This window comes from Neodiprion virginianus, chromosome 4 (assembly GCF_021901495.1).
Source record: "Neodiprion virginianus isolate iyNeoVirg1 chromosome 4, iyNeoVirg1.1, whole genome shotgun sequence".
NCBI lineage: Eukaryota > Metazoa > Arthropoda > Insecta > Hymenoptera > Diprionidae > Neodiprion > Neodiprion virginianus.
Genome location: NC_060880.1, coordinates 40,206,547 through 40,222,481, shown reverse-complemented (window position 1 = coordinate 40,222,481; position 15,935 = coordinate 40,206,547). Strand labels below are relative to the sequence as shown.

General features: G+C 41.4%; 1 protein-coding gene across 1 annotated transcript in view; it reads left to right on the top strand.

Annotated features, from left to right (window-relative positions):
- Nucleotides 1–15,464, top strand: part of LOC124303564 (trissin receptor) — a 74,999-nt gene extending 59,535 nt beyond the window's left edge. The window contains exons 3-4 of the mRNA XM_046760911.1: nucleotides 11,406–12,057; nucleotides 14,298–15,464. Of these exons, the coding sequence (XP_046616867.1) occupies nucleotides 11,406–12,057; nucleotides 14,298–14,703 (1,058 nt within the window). The 3' untranslated portion in view covers nucleotides 14,704–15,464. The remainder of the gene's footprint in view (nucleotides 1–11,405; nucleotides 12,058–14,297) is intronic.
- The last annotated feature ends 471 nt before the right edge of the window (nucleotides 15,465–15,935 follow it).

The window sequence follows — 15,935 nt, the reverse complement described above, 5'->3', positions numbered from 1 at the left end:
TGTGATCACATTATATTCCAACGCGATTAGCAAAGGCATGTACGTCACGTACGCGGAGGCACATATTTTGCTTGGGTGAATGTATTCCCTGGTTAATATTCCCACCGCGCCCATCGTTAGAGTGATGAATCCTGTAAAATATTTATAGCTCAAAGATTGATGAGAAAACAGTGCTTCATCGAGCGTATACAGTTGCCACAAGGCTGGACCCTTTAATTAGCTAATGGGCGTGCTAGTGATGCTTCACTACTAGTTTCCGTCCCAAACCCATCCCACCGCTGACACCAGTTTCACCGTTCCAAAGCGCAGCTTGCCAACGACTCTCGGGATCTAAGAAGCCCACATTTATCCCAAATTCGTTTCGATTAGCAGTGTTCCGAAGATTAATGATTGAGTCCAAGGTTCGGTAAACATCGTCTCTCCGTGTTTTCGACGCCAATTCTGTTTTTCACTGTTTGTTTTCTGTACTAACGGTATCCAGCCAGTTACTCCGCGAGATGTGATTAATTTGTCATGCGAAAATTACGCAACAAATATATATATTCATACGTTTATTCAAAATATAGAGAATTACGTTATAATTGATAACAAAAATCGTGAGTGCAGGCGTTAACGCTGTATTAAATTTACGTATAAGCAAAATTAGGCGTGCATTACGCCGGGAAGCAGTATTGAGACTGGCTACCCGGCCTCTCGCCGGGCTCAGCGACAGTGCATATAAAGTGCATATAATCGCATAATTTGAGCACTGCTACCGATAAGGAAGCCAAGCGCGCAAGGCGGGCTATGCTACACGATGAATTTCGCACTCATTTATGTGATCCCCGGCATGTTCCTACGAGAGGATATAGAACTGTTACATTTTATAACAAATGTTCCGGCTCTATCACAATGTTATTACGAAGCTAATATGCTCCCGTCTGACAGCTGCTAACAGAAAATCGGTCTAGCCGGTTATGGTGAGGTGTACCTTCTGTATAAAACAGCATTGACGAATGGCGGACAGCCGTGGCAAAAAATCTTATTTCGCTACGGGCGATATCGAAGGGTTGCGGAACGATTCTCAGGAACACTTCAACCCTGACCTTTGCCCCCCGGTATGAAAAGTCCTAGAAAGTTAACCATCCCGAGATTTCAAAGGAGTGTATCTAAAACTTGAGATTAATTCCATTCTCGCTGCTGTGAAAATCATCTGCACAGTACCAGGGGAAAAAGTCGTCATGCGATCAATAGAAAGTCGTTATTCCAGATCTATGAGGTCTTCGATATTCCATAATCTGCAACGACTGAATTTTAATATTTTCAATCGTACGTAGAGTCACGATCCCGGACTTTTGTCTTTTATCTCAAGTTAGCTGGGCTACAAAAGCCCAATCGAAATGGCAATAACTGGCAATATTGGATACACTTTTACCCAATGGACGTTGAAGTTCAAACTTGGAGATACATAAGTTTGTGCTCCGAACACTTACGGGAGAAAAGTTTACCGGCTTAGGTGAATCGTTCAGACGAAAGCCGTCAAGTTTCGGTAAATTATGTAATTGATATTGCATTTAGCTTGAGATAGCATTCACCCCGAAGTTGAAAAGTTTTCGGATATAATGTTCAAAGTTGTTCCGAACTGATTATCGAATAGCTTGTGCGAGGGATATAATTAGGTACAAGAGTAGACACGTCGTGTAACGTGTAATTACGTATACGCGATCTCGCAACGACACGTAGCACCGGAGCATTTGTGGAATCGAAATCGTTGCCCCGAAGTTTCACCGACGTGTACGGAATCTCGTAAATGGAAACCAGCGATGCGTCGAGAAGAGGTTTGAGAAGCAGCTATAAGGGAAGGTCTCGGTTTTTATTTCGACCGCAAATCGATACCTACGTCGGTAGGTATCGCCGTCCGGTACACAAAGCGGGAATTTATGCAGCGACGAAGCCGTTGTACGTAATTAGGTCCTTCCACCGGATGCTAAGATTCGCTGATCATGCAGAGCAAACGTATCGGAAACCAATCACGGCACCAATCAACGGTCGTACTGCAATATTATTCTGGGTTCGAACAGTGGGAATCGGAAGAGGATAAAAAAGTGATCGAGGATTAAAAATTCAGGACCTACCCTGTTCTCCGTATGGAATAATTTACAGACAAGTCCTGAGATTAATTCATTAGCGAGAAGAATAACATAATAATTCGTTGGAATAAATTATGGTGTAAAAAGTTTATCTAGCGATACACAAGTGCAAGCATATCAACAATCACGTATGTGGGACTGGGATTTCAATGCTCGCGGGAAAATTATTAATCAGTCACGTGTGCGTTTGTACGCGGATGATAATCTGATTAAGGTTGACAGCGAGTCCACCTTGTCTTCCTCAGAGACCTCTTGCGACGAGGCGGAGGTCGCAGAACGGAGAAATATTTCCAGTCCCAGTTGGGCTGGACGAGAGCTTGATATTACTGGGAAATCCTCGAGGAACGGATGAGGAAATCGGATGCGTCTGCAATCCTGCAATGAGGAGCTTTCGCGAGTGGTTTCGTGAAATTTGTTGTCTCCATGACAGGGCGTAGATTGCTTCTACTTATCATGCCTCTCGCGGTGTTTTGCGGAATACAGAACTTTGCATCCGGTTTATTATTTCTCACACTATTCCGACAGAAGCGAGATTTCACAGGGGTTGATAAGCATACGCGGTAGTTCAGGTACCTGTGAAAAATTCTTCGACCCACCCTTCGTTCATTTCTCTGAAATTAGTTTCTCTGTGCTTCCTATAAAAAAACTCTACGCAGTAGTCGCATTGTAATTTTCTTAGAGTTCCAAAACTCGAGCAGCTATGTATAATTTTCCATCTAAAGCAGACAAACAGTTTCCATGGACAATTCCTCTCGAAGATAATTTTCGTACCACTGCTCGAAAACTCTCCACTTTTAGACCGTATACTTTATGCGTCTACCCAGCTCGAGGGATGGTCTTTTCTATATTTGCCTACCAACTTAACTTACTCCTGAACATCAACAACGCCCTTCGCTCTGCCCAACGATTCGTGAAGATTACACGGTGTATACTGACCAAAAATTTACTGCGGAGGTAACCGAGGTCATTTATCTTCAAGTTTCACACAAGCAAAAAATCTTCTTTCTAGCCACAATGTACACCGTGATCGATTTTTTTTTTCCTCCTTCACCAGAGTATCATTTTTTCAGTAAACCAACGAGAGCAAAAACTTTCACCTACCCTTCCACGGGATGATGAGTTGATTGGTTTAATTATTTATAGCGTAAAAATCTTCTCAAATTACTGTAGTGGGCGAACAGAGTTCCCGCGTTAAGATTAACGGCAGCATAATTTATGAGGAATTTCTTATCGGCAGTAAAAATTGCCCACTCTTTTGTTTACGATCACTTACAATGTTACGAACTTTTTACGATACCCTAACATTTACGACAGAAAAATCCTCAGATCTTGATCTACTACCGCATTCCTTGCTTCTCTTCTACGATGCTCTTTCACCATACTTTATTTACTTCTTGCGATGAATCAGATACCCGTTGAAACAAAGCAGTCAAATCTGAATTAAAATATAATATTCAAGAATAATTTAAGGCCTTTGCTGGACCGCGGTACGCCAAACTGCATCCCAAAGTTTCCCGCACACCCGGCTGTTGGCTACTTCTTTTTTTCGCATCCTCTTCCATACATCCAATTACTTGGTCGGGATCAGTTCAAATTGTTACGAAAGTGTACAGACCGTCAGACTACCCAGAAATCTCTACTACCAAGGTGTTGTCACAGATATGGGTTACAATGCGGCACTTCGGATCCACATCCCAAGACCCTTTTCCGCTAACAATGTTGCCACAGCCGTTTCCCTGAGACCTGATTATGAGATTCGTATGTAGTAAACAAGTCAGGTATCATAATCTGCTGCTGGATAAGGCGACCAGACGACGACGGATGAACGACGCTGAGAAAAAGTTTCAGCCTGGGTTTTTTCTCATACTTTTTCAGTGCTTCTGTCTCTCGGTGAAAGCAACAGAAAGAACAGACAGAGAGTCAAGTAAGAAGAAAACATCGGTTAGGCTGCGGGATGTCGCATTAGAGGCAACGTCTCTTGATGGATTACTGTCAACCCTTCGTCATGACGGTCTCATTAGTATCATCCTGAGCCCGCAACGACGTTTCTAAAATCGTGCAGCTGCTATTACTTTCTTTCATTCTTCGGGAACGAGAGTTTGGACGAATACACCTTTCATTTTCAAGGAGTGAAGTTTTGTCCCATCCATCGACTTCCTTATTACACAAAGTATTCTGAGGCTTGGAATCGACTCGAAGAAATGAAATTCGTAATATACTTTTATTTTCGCATGCTCTAAATAAACGGCCACGTGCTCTCACTCTGCTCAATGTAAACACTGCCAGTGGCACTTTGCCTGAACAATTACGACACCTCTGTTGACAATATCTTAGCGCCAAAGTTCCGCTCCAGGCGAGAGGCTTCATTCCTATTCACAGGTGATGCATGACGAAACAGTTTCACACTCAAGCCACACCCTACGGATAAGCAACTCCGTTCATCATCTGCGCACATGCGGCTTGTGATTGATTCAGTATTCCCGGAAGATGAAAGTAGTCGAAGGATCTTACGATCCGTTCGAGTTCTTCCACGGATCTAATAAAAGCACCGATGAAAAGATCCTGTGCTCAAGAAATTCACTTCAGGCGTAACATTTGGTGGCAGCGGTGGGACGCTTGTTTTTCAAACTTGTCTTCTAGCTTTTCCTGCGATACGCTGCGTTGCGCGAATACTTTACACCCCGAGAATTCTCACCCTTATAGATAGGTTCGGGGCGGTGAAAGGGAGGTGGAAGGATGCGTGGAATCTTAATAAAGGCACGTTCGCTACACCGGCAGCGCGAGCCCCGGATACATCGATGCACGTAAAGCTCGACGTTCAAAGATCCGCCCTCAAAGCAGGCGAACTGCTCTACTCAAATTAGCATTTCTGGCACGTCGTGACGGCTAGGCGAGGAAACCGGGACAGTTGCTCCGGCAGTTGACCTTCACCGCCCAGAATCTGGGCTAAATTTTTCACTCCTGCTTTCCGGTTCCGTTTCTGCATTTGAGCAGGTGGGCTGGACAAAGATAGATCCTGGATGAATTTAATCACCCGATGGCGTCACGTTGAGTCGTCGAGTACTTATCTAACTATTGTGTTGTAACCTGAATGCAAAATAGTTAGACCAAGGTCCGATGGACGACTTAGACACAATTGTGTATGAGACGTCCTCTCTAAGTAACGAACATTACATGGCCGACGCCAAACGGCTTCAATAACCTACAAAGGTGAATTAACTACCACAGTTTTGAATGTGCTCTGTACAGGAAACTATCACGCGTTCTATCAGTCTACCTCCGATAAAACAAATTGCGCAAACAAAAAATGATTCACTATCGTACCAAGCATGGCTCTATAATTATCTGATGGAACGTGACGTTATACCGCTAATAGGTAAACCATAAACCATGTCGCAGCGTGTGCTGCTGCATTATGCGTCCATTGATTGTGTGCCCGTAACAAAAAAATTACTGCGACGCTTGTTTATCGCATCTGTGCCATGCACCATCCGCAACAGTTCGAGCTGATCTCCGCGGTTTGATTAACGGGGAAAATTTCGAGCCACCAGAGGATGAACCTCAGCGATAATTTTCCGGCACAGCTGGTATTCCTGATCGAATAATTACACATACTTGTTAGAATTAAATGTCCTTATGACGTCAGAGTCTGGTTGTCGGCGCCATTTTATCACCGGATAACCTTAGTTTTGAATTTTAATGGAGACAAATCGTAATTCTTGGGGTTTGAAATTACTCGTGTCACATAAATTAATCAAACGTAATCAATAATGTACCTGTTCTACTATCCACGCGCGAAAAAACACTGTTAGTGGTCAGTTGTCAGCCTGCTTGCAATAGTTTGATTTTTTGCCACCGGATAACCCATTGCAAAGTGATAATCCCAATAATTCGGAGGTAAGAAAAACGTTGGGAAATTTTCATAGTCGTAACTGCAGACTTGGAATTCAAACGAAAGTCGGCTAGCTGTAATAAATAATTCTTCTGGGATGGTATATGCTGGATTAAATTTAGCCAAAAAATTCCGACCATCAATATAATACGTCGGTTCGTGCTTATGAATTTTTTAAATATTCTCATCTAACTTTTTGTTTCAATAGAGCACGCCCTTCGTACTTCCCTCAATATTAGAGTCCGCATTGTTTATATACGGTTGAAAAGCTCGGTCTAAAAGAATAAAGTAAATATATTAAAATTACACGGTCCAAGGAACAAAAGCGAAGAGAACACCTGAGTGAACTTGTTTTTTTGTTTTTTGTTTCTATCGTTATCCAAGCTACATTATCGAGGGGTGAAAGTTTCCGCGGTGTAAATTTTGCGAATCTCATTTCAATTTATATTTGAATTTCAAAACACAGCAGCGAGGCTTCGCTCTCATTCATCTACCCGAAGAAAGGATCATATAGCGAAACTTTTTCAGCTTTTCGGCCAAGTTGGTATTAATCGCATAACCGATTTATTTGTTTTTCTTTTCTCACCAACATTATGCAGTGCGAAGTGGAACAGTTCTCTTGTTTTATATTTATTTTTTCACTCATTTATTTACACGTTCCCCTTGTGGAATATGATTTTCGCTGATGGATTTGTGCCTCGCGGAGAAAGTGAAATACATTTTTTTGGTCTCCATCTTCGTTTCTGCTTCGATAACTTTATTATTCTACGCACTAACTCAGTTCTCGAGTACGGTACTTACTTCGTTCATTACCCCTCCACCTCTGATGTAATCACCGTAAGACCATCTCATTATTCCTCGACCAATCACGCGTTGTCTGTTACCTTTCAGGGATTCACAATACAGCCGTTATTACCCTCTACTTCATATACCCATATATGTATATTTCCCGTTCGAACATCGCCGATAGCTTTTATGTAACCAAGTCGCGACGCGACGTTCAATCATCGTATAACCAGCCTGCTATGATCGGCGCACTTTGAATCACGTCTGAGAAAGCTGCCATAGAGGCACAATATGCAAAGTCAATTTACTCCGACGAGAGAATGCATGCAAGCCGAGAAACTTCTGCAAGATTCGTTTAACATCAATCTTAATTAAGTACAAGTATTTTCCCACCGTTTTTTCACTTTCCCTTTTTCTTTATAAACTTGGAACCCGCGGTGTGAAAACGGGAAATTCGACGGCTGGGCTCATGGCTAGTCCAACATCCGTGTCGCGTTCTTGCTTTGAATCAAAATATTATATTACACATTTTCGACCCCAGACAACCGGCAATACCCAAAATCTATAAGCAATTTCTGGCACCTGTTGACTTCGCATCAAATCTAACGACGTACTCTGCTTAAATTCTCGATAACCGTGGAATATCTCGGATTCGAGCCACTGATAAATTTGCCGAACGAAAGGAAGAATGGATTCAATTAAAGATGGGGTTGATGTTGGCGAAATTATACTCTTCGTTTCAAAATGAACAATAGCTTAGCTAGGTTTCATACATTCTGTAATCAACTTTTTATTCGTTCGTTATTAAATTCTGAGACGGTGTGATAATATCACATTGTACGTCGTTCGTTGGTGATATAATTAAGGCCCGAGGCGTGTTGTTGACATTTTTCGAGAAGCCGACGAAGGGCTGGCGGCCTATTATAAGGTACGCTTTTAGAACAGAAGTGTAAGAATATAGCCGTGCCTTCTAACGTTTTGATCGATCGATCGATTGAGAATACGTGGACGAAAAATTTTCTCCATACCAGATTCACAGCTATCCTGGTAGTGTGAGGAACAAAATTTGCGATTCCACGATCACCTGTCAAATTAGGCGAAAGATTTTCAAATAAGGTTGAACTACAAATACTATAATAAATAAGCTAAAATTAGATGTCAAATTTATTTTTGAAGTAAAATTGTTCGAGATTATAAAAATTTTTACAATTTTGTGTATAATTTAAGTGGATATTGAAAAATTGCAAACAAGGGGAATAATTTTTTAGCTAATAATGGGACTGCAGTTTAGATACGTAATTTTGTTTTTTACTAATAATCAGAATTGTTGTTGAAAATTCTAAAAAAAATTTCAAGATTACCGATTTTCAACGGTACTTAAACCAATATCTTGAAGGAAAATTCTAAATAAAATCAATCCAAGCTGCCAAGAAATACTTGTTTTGTGAAACTTTATTCGTCGTAGTTACAATTTCATGCCAATCGACAAAGTTTGAAGTTTCATTAACATGTCACCCCGAGTCTATAAGCTTACGAAATTTACCCTGCTCAAAAAGTTGAAAGATACATAAAAGATTCCTATACGATATTAAACGTAGAATATGAATAAAAAAAAAAAAAGGACGAAACGATATTCTGCATCAATATTTTGTCAAGGCTGTAACTCGGAGGAATATCATTTATTCATGTCGATAACAGACCAATACTAAAAAAATTGGGCGTCATATTTCCGTCCATCGTCACTCGAACTGTGCGGCCGAAGATTGAAAAGACGACACGGACCGTAAATAAAGCAAACGCATATGTATAGCGGTGTCAATAAATCCCAGGATTTTACCTGCGGGAAATAAATTAGAAATTTTTCATCCCCGACTGCGAGCGTAGCTGAAGATAGAAATTACAACGCTTAACAATGCCCATCAAGCCGCATCATGAGTTCAATTCAATTTCACTCCAAAGGCGAGACTGATGGGCGGGTAGAATTAGCAAGGTTCTTGCCGATCTCAAAACTTACGTAAAGCTCCTGACAAACTGACGTTTTTTATTACTCCCGCCGGCTGATCACAGGACGTTGATTTACGAGGCACGGAGAGCGGACAATTCTCTCCAAAGCATACAATTTTTCCGTCAATTGTGAAAAATGTATATTCGAACAAAGAAAGAGAAAGAGAGAAAATAACTGATCGGCAATTACTGAATTTCTTGGCGGGTAAAAAAATGAAACCCGTAAATATGCCCCCGAGGTGAATTACAAGACTGTTCGGTAAGAAGGAATTTTTTTTTTTTTTGTTTTCAGAGAGATTTCGAATTTCAATTTATTACCTTCTCCAGTGAAGCTTTGTCCTCGATGTTCGAATAAGACGAATAAGAATTGGCTCAAAACTTACGTTACATGGATACGCGTATTGTACATACCTATATACTTATGGATATAATTCAATTCGCTCTACGGTGAAAAAATTCATAAAAGAAGTATTTCGTAGTTACTCTCGAATAACGAGAGTTCGCTACGGGAAAAAATTTGCGAATTTATTAGGCCTGAATACCCTCGAGATGAGAATCTGGGCGGTATTTGGTTTTTCGACAGGCGTTGTAATACAAATAGAGGGTAACGGTACGTCAATTAATTGCTTTTATAATGCGGGAATATGTGCGTGAAAAACAGATATTACCTTTTATGCTACCTGAAGCCTGTAAACGTTGGCGAAACGGGCGAAATGAAAAATAGAGAAACATTTGGGTGGCCATTGGAGGGAAATTGTGGAAAAAAAAGTTGATGTTGTAACAGCATCACTGGTGTAGAATGAGATTTTAAAAATCCGATAGCCGTCCAACATTTTATACTAACAATTTCAGAGTCTCTTAACCAGATAATATATCGTGATTAGATCACAGCCCGGGAATGGTTACAGAAGTCAACACGAATTTTGAATCTGTATTCTAGATCTCAAATTTTGGTTTCTTCTATGTAATTAATAAATGAAGAAATAGTCTTGTTAAATGAAGTTTGTTTTTGTAGTAACCAGAACGATATTTCGGATTTTAAGTAAAATTGCCTATTTTCTCAAACATTTATTGTAAATAACAATCAAACAAACTTCATTTATGCGATTAAATCTCTATTGTTCAAAAATAATAATTAATAATAAACAACAAATGTAATGGAATTGACGAACAAAGTTTAAAAGTGAATATTTTTCGTATTTCTTCTATTTTCGTACGGGCTTTCTCGTATCAAACCCCAAACGTAATCTCCCATCATGTTCTCGTTATAGTGCCCCTCATAACGTTAATGATGATAAAGTTCATCACATCAGGGTGAAAACGTTTTCCTTGTTCTGAATAAGCACCCATATCAGCTATCAACCAAAAACTTGAAGCCCTATTTATCAACGTAAAAATGACAAAAGCAAACTTTATAAGTAAGAAATAAAGTTTTCGGTCATTATCCGTTGTACAAAATCGAAATTTTTTTTCGCTCACATGTGTCGTAGTAAAGTCTCATGTTAAGAAGAATTTTGGTCTATGATTCACCGCAGCTATGACAATATCAGAACGTACGAATGAAACTTTCAGTAAACATCATTGACCATATGGAATTTCGCACGGGAAATGAACAGGACAGTGAAAAGGAGCTTCTGGGGATATTAAAATGAATTTTAAAAACGCAGACCGAAGGTATTACAGTCCGTTTGATTTTGTGTTCGGGGATAGAAATACGAGTTTACATGACGCGAGCATGTTGCACGTGTTTTTTCGTGCGTGTTTTCCGTACACAAAGTACCCGTTTCTATGACAGTAGGGTAAGTCTGCGAATGCGCATGCGCGGACTGCTGAAAAGACCACTTTTATGTCCTAGAAGTAAAAAGTGGTCGCTTCTGTACCCCGCGCATGCGCTGTTGCGAACAAATCTGACATTGCGCGACCCTAACCTCAATTTCGTGCTTCGTGAGAAAAACGCGGAACACACTCTTGTTACACAAAGAGTCGCGTGCAACAAGGGGGAAACGGTCCTTTCGCATCGCGTATATCCAATATTCGTCTTCGCCTCATCTACGACTCGTATTGCAAACTTACGCCGGGCCCGAAAAGACCGAGTTTACCTCCTTTAGCAATTTACACGCTGCTTTTCAATATCGGAAAGAGATGCTTCCCTCTTCCGAAATCCTTGTACCACTGTCATAAATAACTCGACTCCGCAGGGTTTGCGCCCGTTATGTTTTATTAATTTTGAAAAAAATAAATACGACACTTTATTTCTTTTATCAGCTTTACCTTCACTCAACGTTTACACATATCGTTTACCGAACACCGACTGACACCTTTGTCTCTCCTCTTCCACTTTATATACCTTTTCTCTCTCTAGAACGTTCTCCTTCCAGCGCTTCCTATCTCTTGATTAGTCTTGCTCCCTGTCCTGCAATATGTACTGTTCCGTTACATCTTTACCAACCATCTCTCTACTCTACGTTACCTACCGATGTAACTGCTGCGGAAAACAGTTGCATTGCTGTCGTTTCACCAATTAATATACACGACAGAAGAGGTGGAGAGTTCAACGAACACGAGACGTGAAAATTGTCCTTTTCTCGTTCCAGGCAACCTGCTTGTCATCCTGGTGGTCTCCTTCTCGCGTCGACTCCGAAGTATAACGAATTTCTTCTTGGCAAATCTGGCAGTGGCCGACCTCTGCGTGGGAATATTCTGCGTCTACCAGACGCTGACGAACTACGTGGTGAACAGTTGGCTGCTCGGGGACTTCCTCTGCAAGGTCTACATGTTCGTCCACGCTCTCTCCTACACGGCGAGCATAATGATCCTGGTCGTCGTCTGCTCGGAACGATACCTGGCCATCGTCCACCCCATAAAATGCAGGGCGATGTTGACCAGGAGTCGGCTCCGCGTCGTCATAGGGTTGGTCTGGCTCCTGGCCGCTGTCTACGCCTCGCCCCGTTTCATCTACGTCGAGACAATCCGGAACCAGCTGCACACCGGCGGCGTCGACGTGATATGCATAGCCAACATGAAGAAGCACAACAAAAACGTCCTGGACGCCGTCAACGTCATCTTCCTCTACCTCCTGCCGCTCGTCGTCATGTGCTGCCTCTACACCAGGATCGGTGTTGGCCTCTGGAGGAGCGGTGCCGCCCTCGGCGGACCCGGACTTGTTGCCAGGGCGAGAAACGGCAGGGTCAACCACGTGCACACCTCTAGCAGGAACGTCCTCAGGGCCAGGCGAGGCGTCATAAGGTAATCGGTCGGTAAAGAGGACGCCTTTCGCGGTCAGTTGGAGAGGAGTGTTCAACTTGATCTTTGCGATCGCTGGTCCAAATTCAAAGGTTTTTTTTTCGTGCTCTTCGTCGTTTTATTCGTGAACCTCATTCCGCAGTCGGCACTCCAACATTATACACTTTGAACTCGGACGTTTGCTATGCACGGCATTCCGCAACCAAAAAACTGCACAGTTTCTTACAGATTTTTCCATCACGTAAGGTTTTTTCTTGAACTCGTGCCTGTAATTTTGTTCAGAGTGAAACTCACGTTTAACTCGAAATCTGGTATCATATTCTCGAATCTAAAAATCCTATGCAAAAGTGATTTCTTACTTTCATTTAATATGTATTAGGGTGAGGGTTGAGAATAAATACAAACATGGAAACAGATAACGGAAAACGGAAGCGTGCTCGGAGATGAATCAAAGATGAGAAGAAAAGGTTTCATGGGCAAAAAGTATAAGGACGGAACATTAAGTACTTTTCTTAAGAAATTGTTTGTTTAATTTTACAAATAATATTGTTTATTTCATTGTAATGAAATGGCGGTTTTTTCATTATTTTTATGCTGTTTTTTTTGTGCAAACACATTGTATTTTGCAAAAATACTGTACGTGATGGAGGAAAACGGAAGTCATTTTGGAATTCAACACAATCAAAAACGAAACATTTACCAAAAACATCCCATTGCAGCTGAAATAAAACATTTTTATGCAGACCTGTGATATCGAAAAAGCATGAGTTGATGAGTTACGCATCCATACAGAAAGAACAAAAAAAAACTTTGGTTTTCTTTCTTCCAGATCGCACTACACTTATTTTACAATGATAATTATTCAGTTGAATTTTCAAACAGTGAAAGGAAGAGTGAATTTATACCGGTTTGAAAGTTAATGTTGGCTTGCTGAACGCGAGTTATTTCTTCGGGTAGAATGAGCCAGGAATCTGAGGCTTGTTTACAGGTTGAATAGCGTGTGGATTAGGAACAGTTTATCGGAAACTATAACAATCGGGGCTTACACGCAATATTCACACGCTCCATTTCTGCGGTGTACGGGCATAATATACAATTTTGCACTGGCACAGAAATTTTCAGCATGACACACAATACAGGGACCGCCCAAAGTTCACCCCCTCGAGTATATTACACCGGATCTGTACCGTAAATTGGATCCCGGAAACCCCGCGGCAAGATACGACCCACCCATTGCCACCTCTCACGAGCTTAACTCTACTATATAATTACACGTCAATCTCTTACAAAATTTCCATTTCCGTCACGTTGAAACAAATTCGCGCGTTCAAAACTGACGGAGAGACGAGCCAAATACAAGTCTCGTTCATTTTCTTTATTCAAAGAACGGTGGATAAGGTGTCAAGTCAAAGGAAATCCTTTCGCGTGACCAAAATATGGATGCAGTTAATCTCGATCAATATTCCGATTAATGGATTGAATCTCGATGTACGAATGTTTTTCACGGATGGAAAAAAAGTCGTCAAAATCGAGCGTAGCCTTTGGGAGCGTCCATAAATTACGCCGTCGAATTTTAAGGGTTTTTGTTCCCCTCCCTCCCTCCGCCTATTCCTATTTAAGCGTGAAATACAATTTCTTGGCTCAAAATTTGTTAAAACAAGCATAATGAACGGAAGTAAATGGGGCAGTCCGTACCATTTCAACCTGGGTCGGACCCTTGACCTCTCAGATTTGGCCTACGATTTTTTGTATGATTGTTGTCACTTTAAAAGACACTCGATTATTTTTTATCTCCCCACTCCGGCTCTAGGCTTAAAGTTTTTTATATCTGATACACGATTTTTCAGATTTTTATACTGCCATGCCTCGATCAATAATATATAGGTTTTAAAAAATTGTATAAAATTCAAACCGTGTCGAGAAAAGCTTAAACAAAACAAAAACGAACGTCTTTCAGAGTGAGACCATTCGTATAAAAAAATTGCGAGTCAAACCGAGAGGTCAAGGGTCAGACCCAGGTCCAAATGGTGCGGACTGACCCATACGCATTACAGAAACTTAATCTGTTACCCTTTATTGGAGCCACACTAGTCCCGAGTCTCAGCACTTGAGCGAGACCGAACTAATAGAAATATTTTGTACACGTATGTTAATATCGCTTTTTCCATATGACGTCATAATTTCCATACCCCCCAAAAAACCTACGACGCAATTTACGGAGGCTCCCTCTGTCGTGATTGCAGAATGCTGATCGCAGTCGTTGTCATGTTCGCCGTCTGCAACTTGCCACAGCATGCAAGGATCGTCTGGCTTCACTGGGATCCGGATTATGACAGGACCTCGGACTTCAGCACGATCCTGACGGTCTCGACGTTCCTCATCTCCTACGCAAACTCCTGCCTGAATCCGCTCCTGTACGCGTTCCTCTCGCGTAACTTCAGGAAGGGGATGAGGGAGCTGGTGGTTTGCAACCCCCGGGGCCAGGGCAGCCGGCTTGGCATTACTGGCCGCAAGGAAAACGGCCACAACGCAAACCTGCCCCACAGTTCTGTCGTCAGATTGAGCTCGGCTCACGACAGTCCGAACACGACTCACACCACGCAGACCATCACGAGGCAAAACACATTCGGAAGGACTTCCTCGACCTGATTATAGGAGCCTCCGACGCGTATCCGTTTTATCTACATTTTCATCCGCGTGTAATTTAGGTGCTTAATCACATCTCTTTTAGGGGCTCTAAATTGATTCGGAATTTCATCGCTTTTGTTACGGTTAAACGGTGATGTGAGTGTCTCACTAAACTTGCGATATGCGTTCGCGCAAATAGCAGATCTTTTACGCGTCGTCGAAGCTTCGATGCAAAAGGTAACGGAACGATTGTTTGTCTTATTTCGCAAGGAATGTACTTTCGTCCATTTGAAGGAATACCTTGAGGCTGAACTTTATACACCCGCATTCTGTACGGAAGAAAAATCTTCGCATAAACTTTGTTGCCTGCAAGTTTCACCGTCCGAAAATTAACGAATTCCTTTACTCAAGATTCTACCTACCTGCAAATATGTGTACAAATTTTAAAACTCTGTTGGGTGATTTGTTCGGATCGTATAACTTTGTTGAAATATTTCAATAAGTATTGATTTGAGCCTATTTAAAAATGCTTCTGAAAAGCATTCAGATTCTGCGAGGAATCTCGAGGCTTCTGAAACTGAATCGTTGAGTGGGCTGTGAAATATTTACGTTGGCTTTATAATGTACAACGACTAAGAGTAGGTTATATAAGGGATGAGCTAAAGTTCGAAATTGTTTAATTTACTCCCCTGTTGAATAATTTGTATCGCTGTAAGTAATGTATATGTATAATAATATAGATATATATATAAGAGCATAGCTGTTAAGTTGTAAGACGTTTAAGATCCTTGATTTAAACAATTAAAGAGTACAAAATTCATTCGGTCGTCCAGAATTTTTGTTTCCAGTTGACTCGACTTACCGTCTCATCGCTTCATTTGAATCAAGAAAGCGAAACGCTGCAGTAAAAAAGCAAAAATCTACTCCTATTCCTCACCTTGATTGACTTTTAAGAAGAATTACGTGCAAGGCTTAAAGACTTAAACACTTAAAGGTTGGTGTAGGTCATTTTCTCGTTCAAATTCACGAAACATTATAGAGCTTGAAAAGAATTTCGGGCACATGTTTCACATGGAAAATAATCCCCTGCTCTTGCCAATTGAACGATAGTGAAAGTAAATCATCCTTGGCCGGAAAACCGAGGTTGCGATTAGAGAAATGTTTCGATGCTGGAGCCAGCTGAAATTGCAGGAAATGGTTACAATTAAAGTCTGCTATGTCTGTGATTTACGGCCCCACAAGGCTGCCTCGAT